General features: G+C 44.5%; 1 protein-coding gene across 1 annotated transcript; it reads left to right on the forward strand.

The window, feature by feature from the left end:
- Positions 1-6,121: 6,121 nt before the first annotated feature.
- Positions 6,122-7,723, forward strand: LOC123040107 (uncharacterized acetyltransferase At3g50280-like). The gene has a single exon (XM_044463039.1). The coding sequence runs from the start codon at positions 6,156-6,158 to the stop codon at positions 7,575-7,577; it is 1,422 nt and encodes a 473-aa protein (XP_044318974.1). The 5' UTR covers positions 6,122-6,155; the 3' UTR covers positions 7,578-7,723.
- Positions 7,724-11,661: the final 3,938 nt, after the last annotated feature.

An 11,661-nucleotide genomic window follows, 5' to 3' on the forward strand; every position in this document is an offset into this window, starting at 1 on the left:
AGAGGATAAAATGTCTATGATATGATCATGGAGATGAGTATCTGAGTTACGAGCTTTGGCACACAATTAAGACATTGTGGAAATTGTTTCTCAATTAATACCGCCTGGAACACCATAGTGTGATGGTGTGTCCGAACATCATAGTTGCACCCTATTAGATATGGTGCGTACCATGATGTCTCTTATCGAATTACCACTATCGTTCATGGGTTAGGCATTAGAGACAACCGCATTCACTTTAAATAGGGCACCACGTAATTACGTTGAGATGACACCGTGTGAACTATGGTTTAGAGAAACCTAACCTGTCGTTTCTTGAAAGTTTGGGGCTGCGACACTTATGTGGAAAAGTTTCAGGTTGATAAGCTCGAACCCAAAGCGGATAAAATGCATCTTCATAGGACACCCAAAACAGTTGGTTATACCTCCTAATTCAGATCCGAAAGCAATAGGGATTGTTTCTGGAATCGGGTCCTTTCTAGAGGAAAGGTTTGTCTCGAAAGAATTGAGTGGGAGGATGGTGGAGACTTGATGAGGTTGTTGAACCATCACTTCAACTAGTGTGTAGCAGGTCACAGGAAGTTGTTCCTATGGCACCTACACCAATTGAAGTAGAAGCTTATGATAGTGATCATGAAACTTCGGATCAAGTCACTATCAAACCTCGTAGGTCGACAAGGATGTGTACTGCTTCAGAGTGGTACGTAATCTTGTCTTGGAGGTCATGTTGCTAGACAACAATGAACCTACGAGCTATGGAGAAGCGATGGTGGGCCCGGATTCCGACGAATGGCTCGAGGCCATAAAATCAGAGAAAGGATCCATGACTTTGGAAGAAATACTTGATGGTCGTAAGGCCGTTGGGTACAGATGGATTTTAAAAGGAAGACAGACAATGATGGTAAGTATCACCATTAAGAAAGCTCGACTTGTCGTTAAGATGTTTTCCGACAAGTTTAAGGAGTTGACTACGATGAGACTTTCTCACTCGTAGCGATGCTAAGAGTCTGTTGGGATTATATTAGCAATTACTGCATGATTTATGAAATCTTGCAGATAGGATGTCAAATCATTGTTTCCTCGACGATATCCTTGAGGAAAGGTTGTATGTGATACAACCAGAAGGTTTTGTCAATCCTGAAGAACGCTAGCAAATATTGCAAAGCTCCATCAATCCTTCTAAGGACTGGAGTAAGCATCTCGGAGTTGGAATGTACGCTTTGATGAGATGATCAAAGATTTTGGGTTTATACAAAGTTTATGAGAAACTTGTATTTCCAAAGAAGTGAGTGGGAGCACTATAGAATTTCTGATGAGTATAAGTTGTTGACATATTGTTGATCAGAAATGATGTAGAATTTCTGGAAAACATATAGGGTTATTTGAAAGGTGTTTTTCAATAGAAAACCTGGAATAAGCTGCTTGAACATTGAGCATCAAGATCTATGAGGATAGATCAAAAAACGCTAAATGGTACTTTCAAATGAGCACATACATTTACATGATCTTGAAGGTGTTCAAGATGGATCAGTCAAAGAAGGAGTTCTTGCCTGAGTTGTAAGGTATGAAGTTAAGAGTTAAAGCTCGACCACGACAGAAGAGAGAGAAAGGACGAAAGTCGTCCCCTATGCTTCAGACGTAGGCTCTATAGTATGCTATGCTGTGTACCGCACCGGAAGTGTGCCTTGCCATGAGTCAGTCAAGGGGTACAAGAATGATCCAGGAATGGATCATTGGACAGCGGTCAAAATTGTCCTTGGAGTAAATAAAGGACATGTTTCTCGATTATGGAGGTGATAAAGAGTTCTGCGTAAAGGGTTACGTCGATGCAAGCTTTAACACCTATCCGAATGACTCTGAGTAGCAAACCGGATACATATAGTGGAGAAACCATTTGGAATAGCTCCAAGTGGAGCGTGGAAGCAACATTTACAATATGACATAGAGAATTGCGAAATACATACGGATCTGAATGTTGCAGATCCGTTGACTAAAACCTCTCTCACAAGCAAAACATGATCAAACCCCAGAACTCATTGAGTCTTAATCACATGGTGATGTGAACTAGTTTAGTGACACTAGTAAACTCTTTGGATGTTGGTCACATGGCGATGTGACCTGTCAATGTTAATCACATGGCGATGTGAACTAGATTATTGACTCTAGTGCAAGTGGGAGACTGTTGGAACAATGCCCTAGAGGCAATAATAAATTAGTTATTATTATTATATTTCCTTGTTCATGATAATCGTTTATTATCCATGCTATAATTGTATTGATAGGAAACTCAGATACATGTGTGGGTACATAGACAACACCATGTCCGTAGTAAGCCTCTAGTTGACTAGCTCGTTGATCAATAGATGGTTACGATTTCCTGACCATGGACATTGGATGTCGTTGATAACAGGATCACATCATTAGGAGAATGATGTGATGGCAAGACCCAATCCTAAGCCTAGCACAAAGATCGTGTAGTTCGTATGCTAAAGCTTTTCTAATGTCAAGTATCATTTCCTTAGACCATGAGATTGTGCAACTCCCGGATACCGTAGGAATGCTTTGGGTGTACCAAACGTCACAACGTAACTGGGTGGCTATAAAGGTGCACTACGGCTATCTCCGGAAGTGTCTGTTGAGTTGGCACGAATCGAGACTGGGATTTGTCACTCCGTGTGACGGAGAGGTATCTCTGGGCCCACTCGGTAGGACATCATCATAATGTGCACAATGTGACCAAGGGGTTGATCACGGGATGATGTGTTATGGAACGAGTAAAGAGACTTGCCGGTAACGAGATTGAACAAGGTATCGTGATACCGACGATCAAATCTCGGGCAAGTAACATACCGCTAGACAAAAGGAATTGTATACGGGATTGATTGAATCCTCGACATCGTGGTTCATCCGATGAGATCATCGTGGAACATGTGGGAGCCAACATGGGTATCCAGATCCCGCTGTTGGTTATTGACCGGAGAATGTCTCGGTCATGTCTGCATGGTTCCTGAACCCGTAGGGTCTACACACTTAAGGTTCGATGACGCTAGGGTTATAGGGAATAGATATACGTGGTTACTGAATGTTGTTCGGAGTGTCGGATGACATCCCGAACATCACGAGGAGTTCCGGAATGATCCGGAGGTAAAGATTTATATATGGGAAGTCCTGTTTTGGTCACCGGAAAAGTTTCGGGTGCTATCGGTAACGTACCGGGACCACCGGGAGGGTCCCGGGGGTCCACCAAGTGGGGCCACCGGCCCTAGAGGGAAGCGTGGGCCAAGTGTGGGAGGGGACCAGCCCCAGGTGGGCTCGTGCGCCCTCCCACCAGGGCCCAAGGCGCCTAGGGTTTGGGGGAACCCTAAAAGGGGGCGCCCCCCTTTGCCTTGGGGGGTAAGGCAACCCCCCTGGCCGCTGCCCCCTCCTTAGATTGGATCTGAGGGGGCCGACCCCCCTCTCCCTTGCCCCTATATATATGTGGGGGGTGGGGAGGGCAGCCGCACCCAAGTTCTGGCGCAGCCCTCCCCCTCTCCCAAGTCCTCCTCCTCTCCCGCGGTGCTTGGCGAAGCCCTGCAGGATTGCCACGCTCCTCCACCACCACCACGCCGTTGTGCTGCTGCTGGACGGAGTCTTCCCCAACCTCTCCCTCTCTCCTTGCTGGATCAAGGCATGGGAGACGTCACCGGGCTGCACGTGTGTTGAACGCGGAGGTGTCGTCCGTTCGGCACTAGGATCTTCGGTGATTTGGATCACGACGAGTACGACTCCTTCAACCCCGTTCTCTTGAACGCTTCCGCTTAGCGATCTACAAGGATATGTAGATGCACTCTCCTTCTCCTCGTTGCTAGTCTCTCCATAGATAGATCTTGGTGACTCGTAAGAAAATTTTGAATTTCTGTTACGTTCCCTAACATTTGGATGGGCCGGGGTGTCGGAGTCCTACGTGGATTCTATCCCGACTCCCACAAAGCCCCCGCATTCGTCTTGAGTTTGCCGAGAAAAGTATGTCCGGACCGCTCAGCGGACCGATATAGACAAACCCGCATTGGATGGCAAAGCATGTCCGGACCGCGCGGTCCAGACAATTGCGGGCAGCTTAGGGCCCCTCCTTGGATATGCCCTTAGGCACTTTAGTATATGTATAGATAGATAAGTTAGCATATGTGAATAAATGTAATGGATTATTTCATCTTACCGTGTTTGTCATAGGTTGGTCAGCATATATAATTTTGTAGGTGCTTTTCTACATATAGTCTAGAAATTCTAATTTGGAGGTCATTGTCGCAGCCACTCGCTTGTGTGACCAAAACATTATACATAAAGATGTGTCTTTTTATCATATTAAATACAAAAGTTGAACATGCCTGCTCAGCTCGTTGGTATAGACTCACATATTATCTTTATGGTAGCTCTAGAGATGAAGTACATTTGAAGGAAAGAAAAAGAATGGTGCCACAAGCAAAAAGGGCAACCAATAAACCTACACCTAAAGCTTTGCTTGCAAACTTTTTGTGTAATCATTTAGCTAAGAGCATGTATAATTAATAAGCTGATGTAAGCGGGCTACAAAGATTTAAAAATTCTGTTTTTAATGAGTTGGAAGAGAGAGAAGAGGAGAAAAAAGAGAAACAGTAGATTTATGGCTTTGTGAGAATGAAAGGCGGGTCTTATATTAATAAAGTAGTACTTCTATATAGTTAACTATTATAAGTGTTGGCTATTACGCTGCGTATAGACGACATGACAACATTGTTATAGGCAGCAAAAAACTATATTATTAACCATGCTCTAATTTCTCCCCGCTGAATCCAATCATTGGCTCACACCTCACCCCGTTACCCTCCACACTCCGTAATCTTGTCTCCAACTCATGATGGCTCGACGTCATCGATTTCATCATCAATTGCATCATTTATGTATTAAGTCTTTGTGTGGATGAACTGCTCTATGGTTGATTGGCTGAGCCCAATGTGTCATATCATATACGCACATGTATATATGACTTGTTTAACATCGAATCCTAGCTGATTAGGACTGATCACTTAATCAATAGATGAGTGCGGAGGGTGCAAATGATTAGACATCTTAAGCTAGAAAAGATTTCCTCCGCTAAAAAGCTACAAAAGAATTTAAATTTATGAAAACCAGTCTTCTAATGCCGTGACGTTGCTCTATTTGCTTTTTGTTTTGTGCACATAGCCATTATAATTTATTTTCCACATGCACCTAACAAATAACTGCTCTCTTCTTTCCTTCTGGCATGTTTTTGTTGTTGCCCAACGGACTTTAATTTCTATGCCCTATTGAACTTGATGTATGGATGTGTTGGTTGCTTTATTTATAAAACGCAGTGATAGACTTTTTTGACTGTAGCCACTCCCATGTTTTTCATGGAAAACCGATCACATCGTTGTCTTGTCTTTATATCCCTCTCGGGTGTGAACTGAACCTAACTTATGGTTAGGTTCTTTATGCTGGTACCAATTTAGGCCTTGTACAATGGGAGGTGCTTAGGGGAGGTGTTTAGAGAAATAAATCAGGCTTTTCTTAAGCACCGGTGCTTATTTGTATAGGATAGATGCTTAACTAAGCGTTTCTCTTGTAGAAATTGGCACCGGTGCTTCAGAAAAAACCGGTTTACTTTTCTAAGCATCTCTCTAAGCACCTCTCATTGTACAAGGCCTTATCAGAGTTCAAGTTCTTTCACTGGTGCTTGCATTATTTCAATTTATACCAGCTTTTCTAGTGATGTTCATTTAATGGAAGAAAGTGTTCTCATTGACTTTGTCTATAAAGTTGAGTGTATGTGTGCATGTACTTCCTTCGTTTTTATTTGCCGCATATTATCTTTGGTCAAAGTCAATGTTTATAAACTTTGACAAAGTTTATAAACAAATATATTTACATATATAATAACAAATCAATATCATTAGATTTATTATATTGTTATGATAAATGTTTATATTGTTTTCTATAAACTATATCAAACTTTATAAAATTTGACTTTAGTCAATTTTAACATACAAAGTAAATAAAAACGAGGCAGTACCTGCTAATAGGCTTATTTATATCGCCCAATCCATGGCCATACAATGATACAACAAACACGGTCGAACGCAAAATAACAGTTTCGCTACTCTGCTCCGGCGATCAAAATGGAAGGCCGCGGAGTCCAGATCGTATCTCGGCGTATGCTCAAGCCAGATTATCAAACGAGCTCCCTGCCGGGGGAGCCTGAGACCGTCCACCTGACGCCATGGGACCTGCGGCGGATCACGGTGGACTACATCCAGAAGGGGGTCGTCCTGCCCAAGCCTCCTGCCGGCGCACACGCAGTCGAACACCTCGCGTCGTCCTTCGCGCGCGCCGTGGGCCGCTTCTACCCCCTCGCCGGCCGCTTCACCGTCGCGCCGGGGGCCACCGACGACGACGGGGCGCCGTCACCTCGGCCGAGCTTGACGATCTCGCTCCGCTGCGGCGACGAAGGCGCCGAGTTCGTCCACGCCGTGGCGCCCGGGGTGGCTGTCGCCGACATCGCCGGCCCGCTTCACGTCATCCCACGGGTGGTGTGGTCCTTCTTCCCTCTCAGCGGGATGCTCGGCGCCGACGCCATCGTCGACCCCGGCCGGCCGGTCCTGGCCGCGCAGGTCACGGAGCTCGCCGATGGCCTCGTGGTCGCCATGTCGCTGAACCACGGCGCCGCCGACGGGACCACGTTCTGGGACCTGTTCAACGCATGGTCGGATATCAGCCGGAGCCGCGCCGCCGCCAACGGAGACATCTCCACGGTGGCCCCACCTCCTAAGAGATGGTTCCTCGACGGCTGCACCGTGCCGATCCCTCTCCCCTTTGCCAGGGTGGAGGACATCGCCAGGCGGTTCGAGTACCCGCCGGTGCAGGAATGCTCGCTCCGTTTCTCGTCGGAGAGCGTGAAGAAGCTGAAGGCGAAAGCGAACGCTGAGATGGCCACCGGCACAGCCACCATCTCCTCCTTGCAAGCCGTGCTTGCACATCTATGGCGAGCAATGTGTCGGGCCCGTGGGCTCGCGCCGGACCAGGAGACGACGTGCGCGCTCCCCGTGGGATGCCGGACACGCGTGAAGGGCATGTTGCAGGGTTATCTGGGCAACGCGGTGACGCGAGTCGCAGGCAGGTCCACCGTCGGCGAGATACTGGGCGATGGCCGGCTGGGCTGGGCGGCGTGGCTTTTGAACCAGGCCGTGGCTGCTGTCGACGAGGCGAGCGTGAAGGACGAGCTCGCGGCGTGGGCTGCTAACCCCGGCTTCAAGTACTTGTCCGAGTACGGCCGATTTCCTCCTGCGGCGATGGTGGTCACCGGATCGCCGCGGTTCGACGTGTACGGCAACGACTTCGGGTGGGGCAGGCCGGTAGCCGTCCGGAGCGGCGCCGGGAACAAGGTGGACGGGATGGTCACGGTTTACGAGGGCGGCGAAGGGGCAGGGAGCATGGAGCTGGAGGTGTGCGTCGCCCGTGATGCGCTCGCCAGGCTAGTCGCCGACGAAGAGCTGATGGACGCGGTGGTAGGAGAGGGTCGACGTACTGATCCGCAGTGGTAGGTGCAAGGTGCACCAATGCGTCGAAGGAGTTTGCCGTTCAGATACAATGGAACTCTACTGTATTATTTTTCCTAAAAAGAGTATATTGCAAAGTGGATAATATGTTTCAAAATTTCTGCTCATGTCTACGCCAGACTCCATTATTAGCACATACGCCCGTGCGTTATAACGAAAGAAAATATGATGCATTTTCAAATTTAGTGAATCAAATATGTGAAAACATCTCATCAAAACCTTTTCTGTGTAGCACAAATGCCCGTGTGTTGTAATGGCTCAAGACCCCCTCCTCCACCTCCTTCATTACCCATCATCGGCATTACGACATAAACAAACTCCTTGGAATCCCCCATGCTCCACATGAGAAACAACATAAATATTGAAAGCGTTTACAAAGACCGTCTATCTCTGGTTAATATAATGAAGAAAACTGTGGAGTTTGTGTCACACACAACAGAAACTCCCAAGTCCGGCTGCTTGTACTTTGGCGACGGCCGCTAGCGGGTTGAATGGAAAAATAAAAGCAAAAAATTGCTTTCTTCTCAGAAAAATATAGCACATGACCAACAAAAAATTGAACACTTTTTATTATGATTTAGACATAGTTTTTTTGCATGTGTCATATGTAATATTTTTCTTTTGAGTTAAACAGTTCTGACATGCTAAATATTAGTATCACATTATCGTGTCTTAGTTATTGACAACAATTCGGATATAAAGTAGTTCATGAGCGAACCAACCTGTGGTTTGATGGTTAGGAGGATAGCGGTATCCCCACCCCATCAGGGTTCAAGTCCTGGTGCTCGCATTATCCTGGATTTATTTCAGGATATAGGGTGATGTGCATTCTGTGAAAGAAGACGTTTCCGTTGACTACAGGCGCTTGAGGTGACTTCGTCAATGATGATATGCCGGCTCAGTCTCTCAAATATGCTCATAGGAGTAGGGTGTTGATACGTCTCCAACGTATCTATAATTTATGAAGTATTCATGCCATGTTTAAAATAGTTTTATATCATTTTGGTATGATTTGATTAGAACTAACCCGGATTGATGTTGTTTTCAGCAGAACTACCGTGGTATTGTTTTTGTGCAGAAATAAAAGTTCTCGAAATGCGCTGAAAATCAACCGAGATTTTTTCTAGAAAATATAAAAAATACCGGAACAAAAAGTTACAGGAGGGGAGTCCCGTGGGCCCCATGAGGGTGGAGGGCGCCCCTACCCCCCTGGGGTGCGCCCCCCTGCCTCGTGGACTCCCCGTGGGCCCCCTTGACTTGTTCTCGACGCCAACCTCTCCTATAAATGCCCAAACCTCCAGAAAATAACCTATATCGGAAGTTCCGCCGCCGCAAGCCTCTGTAGCCACAAGAAATCAATCTAGGCCCTCTCTGGCACCCTGCTGGAGGGGGCCATCATCACCGGAGGCCATGAAGAAGGATCTCGGAGGGGCCTTCATCGCCATGGAGGCCAAGGACCTGAGGGAGAACCTCTCCCCATCCAGGGGGGAGGCCATGGAGGAGGAAGCACAAGGGGGATAACCTCTCCTCCTCTCTCACGGTGGCGCCGGAGTGCCATCTGGAGGGGAATCATCGCCGCGGTGATCATCTTCATCAACATCACCATCATCATCACCATCCTCATCTCTTTTACGCGGTCCACTCTCCCGCATCCCGCTTTAATCCCTACTTGAACATGGTGCTTTATGCCACATATTATGATCCAATGATGTGTTTCCATCCTATGATGTTTTGAGTAGATATTCTTTGTCTTTGGGTTAATTGATGATCTAGATTGGTATGGGTTGTATGTTTTATTTTGGTGATGTCCTATTGTGCCCTCTGTGTCGCGCAAGCGTGAGGGATTCCCATTGTAGGGTGTTGCAATACGTTCATGATTCGCTTATAGTGGATTGCTTGAGAGATAGAAGCATAAACCCGAGTAAGGGGGTTGTTGTGTATGGGATAAAGGGGACTTGATATGTTAATGCTATGGTAGGGGTTTACCTTAATGATCTTTAGTAGTTGCGGATGCTTGCTAGAGTTCCAATCATAAGTGCATATGATCCAAGAAGAGAAAGTGTGTTAGCTTATGCATCTCCCTCATATGAAATTGCAATGATGACTACCTGTCTTGTTAACAATTGCCTAGGATAATTCCACACACCGACCCATCATTATTCCACACTCGCTATTTATAATATCTAGTAATATATTCTAAATTTATGATAACAACACCTATTTTTATATCTTAGCTCTCCGATATCATGCAAATTTATCCTCTTCATACCCACAACGTAGTTTTATTTCTCGTTTCTAATTGAAAGCAAATGTTTGGTGTACGTAGAGTCGTATCAGTGGCGGATAGGACTTGAGAGGATATTGATCTTGCCTTTAGCTCCTTGTGGGTTCGACATTGCATACTTATCACTTCCACCTTTGGGAATTTCTATGATGATTCCCTACACTTGGGGATTATATAGCTCTTTTCTGGCGCCGTTGCCGGGGAGCAATAGCGTGGGGTTGATATTCTTGTGTATGCTTGTTTGCTTTCTTCACTAAGTAGTTTTTGTTTTCCCTTTTTGTTTATTTTTAGTTGTGGGTGAAACATAAAAAAAAATCAAAAAAATAAAATACAAAAAGATTCACTTGCCTCATGTGCCTAAAAACATTTTTTTCAAAAAGAGAAGTGATTGGAAAGTTATGCATTGGAGAAGTGAGGGTCGACCTTGAACACGTGTGTTCATGCTTATGGAAACAATGTAAAAAAATTCATGAAAGTTTCTCTGAAAAAAATTATCCCCTTGTATATATCCAATGTATTATAAAAATAATATGCCAAGTTTTGGTTTTAGGAGGATTAGATTGCTTGTTTACTATGTGCAGTACAAAAAACAGAAACTTTGCCTGTAGCGCGTGAATTTACATTTTTTACTCGAAAGTCAAATGGGTCTGAAACTTTTTGCACATTACTTCTGTACAATTTGTTTAAATTTTAATATTTGTTTTAGAATTTTTGGAGTTACAGAAGTATACGAAATCTCCAGATTATTACAGACTGTCCTGTTTTTGACAGATTCTGTTTTCTTTGTGTTGTTCGCTTATTTTGATGAATCTATGGGTAGTACCGGGGGGTATGAACCACAGTGAAGTTGGAATACAGTAGATAAAGTGTTAATATGAAATTGGAATGAGTTTACAACAGTACCTAAAGGTAGTGATTTGCTTTAGTATACTAACAAATCTCATAAAGTTTTTGTTAAGTTTTTGTGGATGAAGTGTTCGAAGAACGAGGAGTTACCGATGTGAGAAGAATAAAGAGAGGCAAGAGTTCAAGATTGGGGATGCCCAAGGCACCCCAAGTAAATATTACAAGGATACTCAAGCATCTAAGCTTCGGGATGCCCCGGTTGGCATCCCATCTTTCTTCTTCAACAATTATCAGTATACCTCGGTTTTTGTTTTGTCCACATGATTTGTGTCATTTGTGTTTTTCTTTTTCTTTAAGAACCATGCTAGTATGAGATAGCCCTTCATCGATTTATAGAATGCTTCATGCGCTTCACTTATATCTTTTGAGTATGACCTTATAGAATGCTCTTTGTGCTTCACTTAAATCTTTTGAGTATGATTTTATAGAATGCTTCATGTCCTTCACTTATATATTTTGAGCTTGGATATTGGTTAGTCTATATTAATTGTAGAATGCTAGCTCCATGAACTTCACTTATATCTTTTGGAGTATGAATAATACTATCATCTAAAGTGGGTTTGGAAGAGTGTCAACTTTAGAAATTAGTGATCCCACTATTTTGGACGGTGTTGAATCTTAGTGTGATATTTATGAAAGTGGATTTGGAAGAGTGTCAACTTTAGTTAGTAATGATTCCGCTATTCGGAAGAGGTTCCAATTATGAGAACAAAGTTGCTATCTATGATGATTATTGTGATGATATGTATGCTATAAAGAATAATGTTAACCATGAAACTTGCCATCATGATTTTAATTTTCAATTGGATTATGCCTCACATGACAGTTATTTTGTTGAACATGACAGTTATTTTGTTGAGTTTGCTCCCACTATTCCGA

Source organism: Triticum aestivum, chromosome 2B (assembly GCF_018294505.1).
Source record: "Triticum aestivum cultivar Chinese Spring chromosome 2B, IWGSC CS RefSeq v2.1, whole genome shotgun sequence".
NCBI classification, from domain to species: domain Eukaryota; kingdom Viridiplantae; phylum Streptophyta; class Magnoliopsida; order Poales; family Poaceae; genus Triticum; species Triticum aestivum.